We start from the raw sequence: 14,454 nt of genomic DNA on the forward strand, positions 1-14,454 counted from the left end.
GTGATGACAAGTCCTGTCCGTGCTTGGCAACAGGAGCCGGGCCGGGTGTGAGCACCGTGGTGCCCAGCGTGTGCAGGGTTCAGGGTGATGAAGTAGAAGCACAGATTTGAATGCCGGCACCACGTTTAGTGTAAGATGCTTGCACTGGCCCATCTCCCAGGAAGTGGGGTTGACTCGGGAAAGGGCTCCCCATTTTCCATCTCCTACTCATCAGGAGAAATGGCTCACTGATCACCCTGGCTATTCAAATGGTTGTCCTCTCCCTGTCCTCTCCTCTCGGTTGTGTGTGGTGGAGCAGGGGCCAGGAGGGTGGGTGGCATGAAGCTGGTTAGGAGTTGGAGCCACAGAAATGAAATGAGACTGGGAATTGGCGCGCGGGTGGCGATGATCAGAACAGAAGCTGCAAACACAGCCCAGTGGTGAGTGTGGACGTGCGCTCATTTCAGTAGGACGGTCAGCACTTCCATCCCAGGGTTCTCTGTACGACTCCCTAATGCAGCCCCTTCTCTAGGGAGCCATTTACCGCATTGTTTTTTTTATCTCCTAGATGGTTTGGGAAGCCAGAGTTTAAAGAACTGTGGAACAAATGAATTTAGGAATTGTAACACTGAGTTCAATTAAAAAGCCTTTCTAGCTGAAACAGGTGTTGATAGCACCGTATTTAATTCCTAGAAAACTGTATTGTAAACTCTTCTGAGAGACATTTCGGTGTTACATTGAAAGTTGTTGCCTTTGGTAATTACTGGTTCATTTGCTTTAAAGCGTTGTGTCATCATCTTTGGCTTAAGAGAAAGATTACCTTTTGTGCCTGGCTAATAGGCTAGAAAGTCTAGTGAACAGCGTATTTAACTGGCTGCCTCACTCTGGTTCTTTATTTTTCCCTCCACAGTTCCGTGCCTTAGCGCCAATGTACTATCGCGGGTCGGCTGCAGCTATAATCGTCTATGACATTACGAAAGAAGTAAGACTCTAAGCAGTTGTCTGTGGGCGGCGTTCAGGGTTCTCTTTGGGTCGTTCTGATCCGCACTTGCTCTTCCCTGTGTCACAGGAGACATTCTCCACGTTAAAGAACTGGGTAAAGGAGCTTCGACAGCACGGGCCGCCCAATATTGTAGTTGCCATTGCAGGAAATAAGTGTGATCTTATCGACGTCAGGTAAGTTGTTAGAACACGAGATTACCGTGCGGTTATCTGTTCCTTTTCTTAATGAGCAATGTTCACCATAAAAACCTTGCTGTTATTTTATCTCTGACGTTGAAAAATTCCTTTTTGTTGTATGGTTGCAGTCCTGAAGTTTCAAACTGAAATTACAGTTTGGAGCTAATTCTGTTACTTCCATAGCGGGTGTGGTTTATGTAAGCGTTGATTGCACCACACTTGACGAGATCTGAACTCAGTGCAGCCCTGAACACTTGGGTGCTCAGGCACTGACTGGGAGTGTCTCTGTGCTACTTCCATGACTCCCAGAACGGGGCTTTGTGGGTTTTTGTGTTGTTTAATTTGGGTGAGGGTGGAGGGATGCCTGCCAGTCCCTGGTCATTCCATTAGCTGCATTGCTGGTGGTTGTGAGCTTTGCTTTGTTGTTTTCTAACCAAAGAAGTGGTCTCCTCGGAAGAACGTGGGGTCAGTTCTTCCTTCACAGCCATTCAGGACATCCTGTGTCGTCACAAATCTGGCTGACTGCTAGGTAGGTGGGGATAGCATAAAGAACTTAATGGGTAGAATTTCTGATTTGCAATTTTTGCCTTCCAGAGAAGTCATGGAGAGAGATGCTAAGGACTATGCCGACTCCATTCATGCAATTTTTGTAGAGACCAGCGCAAAAAACGCGATAAACATAAATGAACTCTTTATAGAAATTAGTGAGTATCTGTATGCCTTACGGGTTTCCTCTGTGCAGAGCAAGTTAAAATAGAATTATCTTTCTGGTTAGAATTCCCACCTTGCTCAGAGCAGTCCAGGCTCTGATACTTGTCCTCAGTGAAATGAGATTTGAGGATAAGAGTAACAGCCGGCTCCATGTCATCGTGGAATTGCGGGAGAGCTGCTGCCTGAGGACAATGGCCCTCCCAGAAAGAGCGTTGCCACTGAATAAATAAGCCCAGGGTGTTGAGGTCGTGGAAGCTGTCATCTCTCCCTCTTTCTCTATTTAATGTTTCAGTTGGTCGTTCAAGGTCATTGAAAATGAACAAAATAAATAAAGGGGAATGAAATACAGGTGTAATCTCACTGAAAGAAAACCCTCAAAAAGGAATACATGCAGGAGAAAGGGAAGCCCTCTCCCCGGCGCTGCCCTCCCCGCCCCGTGGCTCTGCTGTGCTGCCGCTAGGCAGGAGCTGGCCTGCTGCAGCCTCTGGGGTGCCCTGCAGATTGCAGCTGTGCGTGTTCGATGCATTCAGACTGATCGGGAACGGCCCAGGCCCAGAGGAGACGGCCGTCCGGAAGAGAATCACAGCCCCTGCTCCCCTACAGTGAGCGTTCTGCCGAGGGAGGCACACCCTGAACGCCAGATAGATAGGAGCATTTCAGATAGCAATAAGTGATAAAAAGGAAATAATTTAGAGTGAATTTTTTTTGTTGTTATTTGACAGGTAGAGTTATAGACAGAGAGAGACAGAGAGAAAGGTCTTCCCTCCTTTGGTCCATTCCCCAAATGGCCACCATGGCTGGCGCTGCGCCGATCCAAAGCCAGGAGCCAGGAGCTTCTTCCGGGTCCCTCAAGTGCGTGCAGGGCCCAAGCACCTGGGCCATCCTCCACTGCCTTCCCGGGCCACAGCAGAGAGCTGGCCTGGAAGAGGAGCATCCGGGACAGAACACGGAGCCCATATGGGATGCCGGTGCTGCAAGTGGAGGATTAACCAAGTGAGCCACAGCGCAGGCCCCCAGAGTGAAATTTTTGAAAGAAGTACGTTTGCAGGTGGTCGGGGAAGGCTTCTCTGGGGAGATGGTCTTAGAGCTGAGGGCTGAGGGAGCAGGCCTTGCCGATGTGTGTGGAGTCCCATGAACTGAACAGACCACCAGCCTCTGAGCTCGGTGCCCTTGCCGTGCAGAGCCACCGCTTGTTGAGATCCCAGGGGCCTAAAGCTGGAGGAGCTCCTGGCGATTGTGGAGAGGAGGCAGCACAAGCGCCAGGCGTGGACGGCCCTGAGTGGAACAGCCTCAGAAGCACTAGGGACCCTCAGAGATGGCAGCTTGGACCAGCTCTGCAGTTGGGGGTCATGGTGGAATGTGGACCCCTGATTTACCCAGTTGCTGGAGTTGTTTTGGGTTGTTTTGTTCTACTAATCTTGTTTTTGTTTTGTTGTGACATTGTTGGTTTGTTCAGAGAAACTGGAAATATGATTTTCTATGTAGGATATCCTATTTTTGCTTTTTAAGACTTTTTTTATTTATTTATTTGAGAGGTAGAGTTACAGACAGAGGGAGAGACAGAGGGAAAGGTCTTCCATCTGCTGGTTCACTCCCCAAATGGCCCCAATGGCCGGAGCTGAGCCAATGCGAAGCCAGGAGCTTCTTCCTGGTCTCCCACACAGGTGCCAGGGGCCCAAGCACTTAGGCCATCATCCACTGCTTTCCCAGGCCACAGCAGAGAGCGGATTGAAAGAGGAGCAGCCAAGACTTGAACCAACGCCCATGTGGGATGCTGGTGCTGGAGGCGGAAGCTTTGCGACCTGCGCCACAGTGCCAGCCCCACATATCCTGTTTTTATTTGGCTACTAATTCAAATATTTTCAGAGTACTTTGCAGACCTAAGGAGACCACCAGCCGCCATGTTTGGTCTGTGGACTGCTGTAGGCAGGCCTTAGGGGCAGCCCCTTCATTTCACCATGAAAAAGTTGTGATATTTTGGTTGACCTAGTTGTAAGCAGCAGGTTCCCATATGCATTCTTGATAGGCAACCCAAGGCCAGTGAGGAATTTTTCATAGTTGAGTCAGAACGTCCAAGTGTGTGGTATTATATGTTAAAATTGTCACTATTTTTTAAGTGTTCTTTACAATAGCAGTATTGAAAACAGGAAGATAGTAAACTGTACCAACAGAAAATTATTACATAAAAATGAGTATCTATATACTCATTTTAACTGTGGAACAAAGAATATATATCCATGGGGCTAGCGTTGTGGTGCAGTGGGTTATAAGCTACCACCTGACACCAGCATTCCATGTGAGTTTCAGTTCAAGTCCTGGCCGCTCCACTTCTGATCCAGCTCCCTTCTGGTGCTCCTGGGAAAGCAGTGTAAGATGGCCCAAATACTTGGGCCCCTGTCACCCACATGGGAGACTCGGATGGAGCTTCTGGCTCCTGGCTTTGGCCTGGCCCATCCCTGGCTGTTGAGGCTATTTGGGGAGTAAACCAGTGGATGGAAGATCTCTTTCTCTGTCCCTGCCTGCCCCTCCCTGTCTCTCTCTCTCTCTGTCTTTCAAATAAAATAAATAAATCTTCAAACATATGTATATTCATAAAGATTAGAAAATTTGAAAGAGCTGTAAGAAGAATCTCTGCGGGGTCTGGTCGTGAGCACAGTACATGATGTGCTGACTGTGGTGAAGGGTATGAGACAGTTAGAAAGGTGCACATGTCAGAAGTACCCACTCTGAATTCTCACAAACGGAGTAGACTCCTGTGCTTGGACTCAGATCAGAACACAGCAGCTGCTCCCAGGGCGCCCATCATCCCAACTGCTAACTCTTCCCATTGGTTTTTCCTGGTTTTGTCTACATATACTGTGTGCTTCAGTAAGACAAAAAACGCTCACTCACCGGCAGTGGGAAACAGCACGCGAGGGGTCAGAGTGACTTCCACACACATCACAGGTGCCAAAGGTGTGCAGGTGGCCCTTGTTACTGTTTTATTTTTAGTTTGTTAGCGAGGCAGACATAGCAGGGAGAGAAAGCTCCTGTCCACTGATTGTCTCTCTCAAATGCCTACAACAGCCAGGTCTAGGCTTGGCTAAAGCCAGGAGCCAGGCACGCCACATAGGTGGCAAGAACTCAGCTCCTGCGGGGGTGGCGTTAGCAAGCAACTGGAGTCCGGAGTTGGAGGCAGGGATTGAACCCAGGCTCCAACGGGGACGCAGGTGGTCCAACCAGCATCTTCATCCCGAGGCTGGAAGGCCACCTCTGCTCTCTGTTGTGTGAGACATAATCTATTTACGCTCGTGTCTGGCTTCTTTGTTCTGAGTTACATTTTTAGGCCATCTGTCTTGTCGCATGCAGCTGTGAAGGGTGTGTTCTCGCTAACCCTGAACGCCGTGTGTCACGGCAGTCTGCCGTGTGGCTGCCCCTCCGCTGGCTAGCATTGGGCATTGTTTCTGACTGAGGGCTACTCACAGACGGTACTGCTCTGAGCCACGGTAGATTCCTGTGCATGTGTTTGTCAGGGCGTCTGCACGCAGAGGAGAACCGCTGTGTGGCTGGGGAGCGCGTGTTCAGTCCAGCTCACTGCCGGCAGCCCCTGCCTGTCTCCGGTGGGCAGGTGCTGAGTGATCTGCATTTCTGTGACAGTGAACGAAGTGGAGCGCCTCTCTAGAGGTTCTGAGCATCTCTTTAGTATCTGGGTATTTTCTCCCGTAAAGTGCCTGTGAAGTCTTCAGCCTGTTTTCTTTTGAGTCACTAACATTGTTCTTAATGTTGTGTAGTTCTTTATTCTGAAAATGAGTCCTGCGTTGACCATGTGTGTTGGAAACTCATGTATCTTCTAATCCACAGCTTGGCTTTCATTTTTTAAATCCATTCTTCAGTGAACAGAAGTTTTCATTCTGACATGAATTTGCTGATCCTCGGTTTCTTTCGTAGTTAGCATAAAGGATGTTGGTTCTGTTTAAGGAATCATTGCCTACTCCCAGATCAGAAAGATGTTCTTCTCTGCTTTCTTTTAAAAACACTGTTTGTTTTAAAATTTGTTACGCGTCACATTGTTCAGTCGCCTCAGTGGCACCGGCTGTATTTCAGTATCCAGTTGTTGAAAAGTATATAGCGACAAGAAGCTCCAGGAAGGCTTTTCCATTGTCAGCACTTGAAAAGCAGCCGTGGGACATCTGGGGACACACTGTGCTCAGCGTGCTCCCCTGCCACTTGCAGGTGGCCCGCAATGGGAGGTGCTCAAGGTTTGGCAGCCAGGGGTCTGCGAGTTGGCAGACACCTTAGCCTGCCTAGAGTTGGAAGATGTGCGTGCCTTCCACCTTTTCCCCAAATATTTCTGTAGGTCCTGGGGGAGTGGATACTGGTAGCCCAAGACAGGACCTGCCCAAAGAGCCTGGGTCTCATGGGAAACGGAGAGGCGTGCCTCTGGTGTCCCAATCACGCGGAGTGCGGAGGCGTTGGGGCAGCTAGGACGGGAGGGTGTCAGCAAAGCCTGTGTGCAGAAAGCAGCCGCTAGGTGGACGGGTGATTTAGGGCTTCGCTCGGAAGTGACGTTGTGCTTCACAGAGAGTCGAGTGAAGCCTGTTCGTTCTCATGCATCGTTGGCAGGAGAATACAGTGCGCGGCCTCTTTGGAGAGCAGTTTGGCAGCATCCATCAGAGTTGAAATTGCGCGTCCTCCTTGCGCGTGTGCTGGATCTACACGGAGATACAGTGCGCGTCAGACCGGCACCCAGGAGTAGAATAGCTGTGACCTACCTCCTCTGCTCGTGTTCGTTTATCCTGCACTTCCGCCGTTGGGCATAGTACCAGAATGCTGGAAACAAACGGAAAAGCCAGCAGTAAAGGAGGGATTAAACCAAGTGTGGTCCATCGCACTGAGTGGTGTTTTAGAGCGGCTCTCCTCGTGCTGCAGTGGAGCAGCCCCCAGGTGCACGGAGCCGCGCGCTGCGAGCTCCCGTTTGTGCTCACCAGGGAGGAGGCGCGGAGAGGGTGGCTCTGGAGGGCACACAGAGCAGCTCATGGTGGGCACCGCTGCTGTGCTGCAGAGACCGGGGATTTGTTGTTTAAAATGTGTGTCTATTACCTACTCAAAACAAAATGTTTTCAAAGTATAATTTTTTTTAATTAAAAAGTTCGACTAGACAGTGTGATATCCTTGTTTGGATTCCGGGACAGAAACAAGACATTAGTGGAAAAACTGTTGACGTTTGAAAACAGTCTGGAGTGAACAGTAACGTGGCAGTGTTGAATGTTCATTTTGACGCGTGTCCCTTGTTAATACTCGTTTATACCAACATGAAAGGAAGTTGGGGAAGAGGTAGAGAGAAACTCTGTATATGATCTCTGCAACCTTTCTGTGAGTCTAACATTATACTAAAGTAAAAATTTAATTTTCTTTTTTCAACTTTAATGAAACCTGTCAAATTGCATCTGTAAAATTGCTGTGTGAGAACCAACAGATTTGAGAAATTAAAGCTCATTCCTTTCCCCCTCTTGTCTTGGTCTAGGTCGAAGAATTCCCTCCGGGGACACCAACCAGCCATCTGGCGGTAAGGGCTTCAAACTCCGAAGGCAGCCTTCAGAGCCGAGGCGGAGCTGCTGCTGACGACCCGGCCTCCCTGACTCGAGGGAGAATAGGTGCTCCTGAGAGCAGGAGGGCTGAGGCTCCCGCCCCCAGTGTTCGCTTGGCCGGTCTCGAGTTCACTCAGAACAGATTCTCAGACGCGGACCAGTTCTGTCCTTGAAGCCTGTGCACCTCTGTTGTGTGAAGGCGCTCTGGCGCACAAAGGGAATTCGTCCTTGGCTTTTGACCTTGCCAACAAGGAGCATAGGATTATGTGGACGTAGGAGTAAGTTGTTAAGTAGTTTTGTAATCAAGATTTTATGTAACATTTGTAAAGGGAAAATTAGCACTTTCATGGTTCTTGAGGGAAAAAAGAGACCTGGTGGAGATGATAATTTCCTTGGGTTTCCCACTAGCACCGTTAGAGGAGCTGTGTTATTTAACATGTGGTGGGATATGGTAAGTGGAGGGATGGCGGTGATGATTGGAAGCTAAAATGGGTTATTTATAAAACTGGTGGGGACAGTCTCATCGCTGCCATCTCTGAAGCACCTCTCATTGAGTATGTGAGCCTCAGACTCCACAGTAAATTAACAGTGGGAGCCGCGCTGCGTCCTCGCCGGCCCGGGTTTGCTTGTGACCCCATCAGGGATGTGTCGCCAAAGGCGTTATTGGCCCCTCTTAAATAAGCTCCCGGGACCGAGGCCGCAGCGGGTGAGACGCTTCCTGGAATAAAGTGAATGGCACGTGCTCTGTGCTGCCTGGCAGTGGTTTCAAAAAAGAGGAAGATGAGAGAGAGAGAGAGTGAAGAAAGCAGTGTGAATGCTGTCAGTTTTTTATTTAACCCAAGTATTTTGGTGGGGAAAAACAAGTATCTCTTGCTTAGCATATGTAAAGTTGTAGTCTATATTTATGAGACCGTTGCTTAAAGATTATAAATTATGTAAATACATGAATAAATTCTGCATTCCATCCAGCACTTCCTTGAACCCTGCACCCAGTCTTGTGTGTGCCCACCCACTCGTAAGCCTGGCCGTGGAGACTCCGCAGCACATTTGGTGTCGTGCAGAGACAGAGCACTTAATCCACAGGCCTTAGGACCGCTCTGCCTTCCCTGCCCCCACCCCTCCCCTCCCCGGCCCATCTGGAAACCATAATGAAGACATATGCCACTTGGACAAGCCTGGCTGGGCCGTGCTCGCCTTGGGGAAAAGATCGAGCTCCAAGCTGGAGTCGTTCACCTGGTCTTGGCGATGAGCTGCCTTCAGCTGCCACAGCAGCCCCCGCCCAGCTGTCTTAGAGAGCTTTCCTCGTGACAGTTCAGCTCATCTCCCCCTCCTTTCCCCGGCCTCTCTCAGTGGTTAACACTCTTCCCTCAGGGAGCCTAATGAGGTTTTTAATATAATCTAAAAATAAAGCACTGGCGTGAGGTTGGTGCGAATTGGTTCCTGGCCTAATTTGGCACCCTTCCAGGCCGAGCATTGTACGGGAGGAAATTTACAAGATTCAGTAGGAAATGAAACAGCTTGAATTTCAGACTAAATTGTGTTTTCAGAGTTATCCTTAAACTGAACAGTCACAACTTTGAAAACAATTGATGTTTCTAGGTGCCCCCAGCTGGAAGTGAATGGATCATAATGGGGAAATGACAACTCAGATTAAGTGGGAAATAATCCCTCGTTCCCTCTGTTCTGTATCTTAGGCATTTGAAGTTATTTTATTCTCTTACTGACACTGTATACCAAGAACGCAGTCGGTGCAGATCGTAACGTTTCACGTAAGATGCGTGAGCCGCCCACCGCCTCAGCCCCAGCTCAGAAGGCAGCGTGGGATTTGCAGGGCTAGGCTGCCACACCTGAAGGTGGTTTGACTTCATTTGATGTACATCGGTGGTGGATCCTGGGCACGCAGCCATCGCCCTGGTAGGCCCCCAGGTCCAGCTGCTGGGCCTCTGTTTCCAAGACGACAAAATAAAAACAGAGGTTGACTGGCTGCTCACCAAAAGGACCCTGAGTGGGCGGCCCTCCCTGTCTCGCTTCACGGCCTTCGCCTGTTGTCTGCAGATGTAGGTGACTGCACGGCCTCTGGCTGACAGGGAGGAAGGGGGTCCCCTGGCCTGGGCCCCGCTGCGAGGCCGCCAGCGCCGCTCACCCCCGCCGTGGCCGGCTCTGGCCCCGGGCACTGGTCTCCGTCCGTGATTTCTCAAACTCCACTCAAGCATGCCGCCTTGTCACCCCGCACGAGGGGCTTGTGGCTGGGCCCTTCCGGGCCTCTCCCCCTTCAGCTCCGTCGTGTTTACGTGGATACGGCATTGTTTCTCATGTTCTGTCTTTTTAATGCTTAACAACAATAGCAACAAGTTTGTATCCCAAATCCATAGTCCATACACGGTGAAAATGGGGAAATGTTTCCACTCTTTGCTCACATTTCGAGTGCAAAGATGAGTCTGAGAGTGAACCAGCGTTTTGTCTCGGACACATCTGAGTTAGTAGCCATGCTAAGCAGTGGTCTGATCCGCAGTTCCTATTTTCTTTACTATATCTTAAGAGAAAAGACCAGATTTCCCAGGAGTTGAGTCATAGCCCGTCTTTAAAAATCTGCTGGCTCCCTGTTGACACAGGGCCGTTTTTTAAAATTTCTGGAACTGAACAGAAGAGAAAAATCATTAATTAGCCACAGTGAGTATCGATCCCGTCCAGAGGACGTGAGATAAGCTCGAGGTGTCCGGGCCTGGGGACTTGGTCGCCAGCGCTGTTTTCACACAAGTGTGTGCTGGTTCTGTGACAGCTGCTTCGCCACCGCTGGGTGACTAGAACAGAGGAAGCGTATGATTCAGTGTCCTTCATTTTAAACTCTAAGAAGTGACCGGGCAGAAGGACCTGTTGTAAGCCCTTCTGGTTCCAAATGAAACCCCCGTCACCTCCTTGTCAGCCGTGGTGAGAAGTCCTGCCGAGGCGGCAGCTGGAAGATCGGCTCCTTTTATATCCTGTCCTTTCCTGATCCCCCCGATGCTTGTGAAGTGCCTGCCTCCATGGCACACGCGGCTCCCGAGGCCCGCCTGTGTCGGAGAGGACCAGGGCTGGCCCTAGAGGTGCCTCCCTCCAGTTGGCCAGTGTCTGTCCGGGGCTCTCTCAGTCCCCTTTATCTTGAAATACGCAAGGGGGAAGAAAACCACACTGAATTCCAGAACTTCAAGTCTTGTCTTTCTGTTCTCAGGGAGGAAGATCGGTCTGAGAGACCTTGTGATTTACACTCTGGGAGGTCGGATGGCCAGTCCTGGCTTTGCTGCCGCTGTCCAATCAGGGCGCGCGTGTGTGTGTGTGGCATTGTGGGAACAGGCAGGGTGGGTTCCGGTCGCACTGCACCTGCTGGCGTCTGCTCGGCCCTGCACTTCGGAGCCGTTCCTTGCTGCAGGCAGCTGCCGTGTCGGAGAGTGAATGGCGGACGATCACGGACGATCACGCACGTTCCTTTTAGCGCTCTGTCAGAACACACCAAGGCGTGGGCCCTTGCGGTAAAAGATGCGGGCACACAGTGTGTTGTTTATATCACAGATGAGCCCTTACGCGTGCAGTTTAGGTAATGGGAGGATCCTTTCCTTCCAAAGTAACTACCTGAACTGTAGTAGGAGCCAGGTTCAGGACACCTGGGGGCACGGTGGGCCGGCCAGGCGGCTCCGCAGGCCCTCCGGGCAGCAGGTGTCGGTCCTGAGTCACTGTGGGAGGTCACAGCGGTGGCCAGCTAGACAGTGCAAACCTGTGAAACCTGCGTCACGGGATCCGGCTGAAAGGGGCCAGCAGCACCGCGTGCTCACTGTCTGACCGCAGAGGCTCTGCCTCAGCTCATGTGTTACAAAGGAGGGTGGGGAGCACGCCTTCGTGGAGTGAGCTGTTACTACATCCCTCCCTCAGCAGCCGGCTCATCAGAAAAAAGTAAATCCTGTAAGGTGACATGTAGGAGATTTGTCTTCGCTCCTGTGGTGGTAGGATTTAAAAAAAAAAAATATTGTCCAAGCAACAAATTATCTGGGAGATAAACCTGATGCTGCGTAGTTCTAGAAAGGGGGCGAGGGGGTGGGGAGACGTGTAGCCCAGGACTTGAAGAGACAGCGCCGCACGGTTCTGCAGACAGCAGAGCCGCTTGTCTGACTCCTAGTAATAGAGATCCAGGCAGTCTGATCATCCGATTTGCAGGAAACGTTAATGGAATTCTGGGGCAGTTGTCCTGTTTCGTGTGCAAATGAAAGTAAAAAATACCAGAAGGGTACTGCATTTTTCAGGAGCCTCCGCTGTTTGAGTCTAAGAGAACGATAAGTGAGAGCCCTGTTGGGATGGCGTCTCCTGAGACGATGAGGGAGGTGCACAGACAGAACCTGGAGTCTCCGCACTTCACGGTTTGTCCTTCAGGGCTCTCAGCATATAGGAAGATGATTACCGTCCGGATCCACAGGCCCTCCAGCGGCGTAGATGAGGTTTGGTTTGGTGCTCTGGGCCATCAGCAGTGACTAATCCCTGTTCCTTCCTTTCCGAGCGATCCATCACAGATGTGCTAGAATATTTCTAGCTTCAAAACAGACGAATTCAGGAGTTTAATAAGAAAAGAAAACTCCAGCCTTCCATCCATTCCTTTTATTATGTCAAACATTCTAGATAAGGATGTATCATCAGCAGATAGTGAAATTAAAACCATGGTGTCTAAACAAAAAAAAATGTGTTTTATTTAGCCTGCAAGTTTTATTTCTAAACCTGTGGCACCCGGCGCCTCGTCAGAACGCTTTGTAATTGCGACAGACAAAATTCCGGGTAGCTTTCCATGAAAGGGCGTTCAAGTGCCAAGTTCTAGCAGCCAATTAATGCGAGTCCTCCGATAGTGATGACTTCTGAAGGAGCCCTCTTTGGTTGACAGTTCTAAACTGTGGGCCGCAATGCTCTCCTGAGCCACGCAGCGGTTGTCCTGATGCCACGTCTCGATTTGGGAGCTTGCCACTGCTTCAGGAGACAAATTGTTTAACGCCGTGTTTCTTTAAAATGAGCACTTCGTTACCTGGGGCCAGTAGTCTCTCCTCAGAACTGAAACTGCCAAATTCCTGAAACATCTCCTGTCTTGTTACCTGAGGCCGGGCACACGGCTTCCCCCAGAGCCCACTGCCCACCTGCTAGCAGGGTGCCCTCCACCATGGGCAGTCCCTGCACCCAGCCCTGCAGTGGCGTTTGGACTTTGGGGCTTGATCCTAACATCACTTGGCCATTATTAATTTTACACTAAATTTATATTTGAACGGTCAGTTCCCCCCCCCCCCCCCGAAAAATGTGGAACCTTCCTCTTATTTTGAGTATGCAGTTGTGGCATAGAAACTCTGACAGTGTGGATCAGGCACAGGGCGTCGGAGGGACCGGTGGATCGCGTGCTGCGGGGGAGGGCTGGCAGCTGGCTGCCAGTGAGAGCGGGGGGGGGGGGGCGGCTCTGTTCTTAAACCATTTGCCGTGCTGTGTAGGCAGAGCTCCATTGCCCCGGCAGATTTTCTTTACCTCTCACCCAGCTGAGTCTCTCCATCACGAGTCAGATGATCGTCCGTCATTCCTCTGACCTTCAGAATTGGCGTCCTGCCCGTCCGTCCGTGATCAAAGCAGACTCTCGCTTTATTCCCCTATTCTCATTTTTCTGCGAGCTCTCCCTAAGAGTTGCATGGCCCGGCCACCTGCTCAGCAGGCCACAGGCCTTCCTCCGCTCACTGTCACCGGGCAGGGTTTCCCGCCCCTGGCGGGTGCTTTTAGGTGAGGGACCCCAGGACTTCCAGAAGGGGAAGGGCGGGGCGGGAACAGAACGCCGTTTCCCAGGGGTGACGGGACAGTTCGCGTTCGTGTGGGCGCTCTGTCAGGTGTCACAGAGCGTTTGTTAAAACGCGTGAGCGCGCAAGTCAGAAGTCTAGAGAGACAGCCGTGGGGAGAAGCAAAGCAGACGGAAGGCTGCGCCGTCGCACCAGCACGTCTGGTTCCTCCTGCAGACGCCATGCCTTCTTGGGACCCGGTGCAAGGAGTGATATTTCTGTGCCTTTTGTAACAGCGCCACAGCCCTGCCACAGCCCACACCCCGTCGTGGCTGCTCTGCTTGCCACGGCGCCTGCCTACCTGTGCTGAGACCGTAGTGCCCGTTCTCCGAGCCCCTGTGGACGTTTGCAGCCTTAACCTTGGGCTGGACCTAAGTCTTTGTGAACCCTATGATGTCTGTGTGGTTTATAGATGCTGACCGAAAAAAGCCAGACCTTTTGATTTTTGTTAAGAGTTGTTTTCCTTTCTGTACTCACGCTGGTAGCAGTTTGCACATGAAGGTTGATTTGGCACACTCTAGAGCGGTTCTGTTCTAGCTTGAATATTCTCCCGTAGGTTTTGTAGAGCATAACATGCTGAAGCGCTATGAACTTTGTTGTAAGAAGGGTGTACACATTTTGGTAATAAAACGCTATGTTTACAAATACATGCATTTGCCTTTCAAGTGGTCGTCTTTGTCATGTTATTCATTCACCACCTTCGGAGACAGCAGGGCAAGAGCTCTGACGGCTCTGTGCCTGGTGTCGGTGCGTGCAGCCTCTCCGGCTCCCGACGTCTTCCTCTGATAGCTCAGGTGGGGAGCCTTGCTGGGCCAGGGCCCGACACGCGGCACACGCTGCGGTCCCCCACCCCCAGCAGCAGAAGCAGCAGCCAGGTGCCTCGGCTCGTGGGGGAAGACAGTGTCCGCTGGTCCGCGCTGGGGGTCTCATCGCAGGTGCCATGATTTTCCATCCCCGCGTGGCCGTGAGGGCTGCCGTCCCTCAGCGCGGCACACACCTCCGCACCCCAGGCCGCTCCAGCTGTCCCTCTCGGAAGCAGACTCGCCTCTAGGCCACCACGGCCGTGTTGAGAGGACCTGCCTGCAGCCGTGGAGATGAACAAACCAGAGACCAGAGAGGGCTCGAGCGAGACAGCCTTGAGTTTGAATCCCAGCCCCTTTCCGGGTTGGGGGAGCCTCACGGGGTCCGCACCCTCTGCG

At 51.3% G+C, this 14,454-nt stretch overlaps 1 protein-coding gene across 1 annotated transcript in view; it reads left to right on the plus strand.

Annotated features, from left to right (window-relative positions):
- Positions 1–14,004, plus strand: part of RAB22A (RAB22A, member RAS oncogene family) — a 58,770-nt gene extending 44,766 nt beyond the window's left edge. The window contains exons 4-7 of the mRNA XM_062204406.1: positions 890–961; positions 1,049–1,155; positions 1,753–1,862; positions 7,373–14,004. Coding sequence (XP_062060390.1) covers positions 890–961; positions 1,049–1,155; positions 1,753–1,862; positions 7,373–7,470 — 387 coding nt within the window. The 3' untranslated portion in view covers positions 7,471–14,004. The remainder of the gene's footprint in view (positions 1–889; positions 962–1,048; positions 1,156–1,752; positions 1,863–7,372) is intronic.
- Positions 14,005–14,454: the final 450 nt, after the last annotated feature.

This window comes from Lepus europaeus, chromosome 10, assembly GCF_033115175.1.
Source record: "Lepus europaeus isolate LE1 chromosome 10, mLepTim1.pri, whole genome shotgun sequence".
NCBI classification, from domain to species: domain Eukaryota; kingdom Metazoa; phylum Chordata; class Mammalia; order Lagomorpha; family Leporidae; genus Lepus; species Lepus europaeus.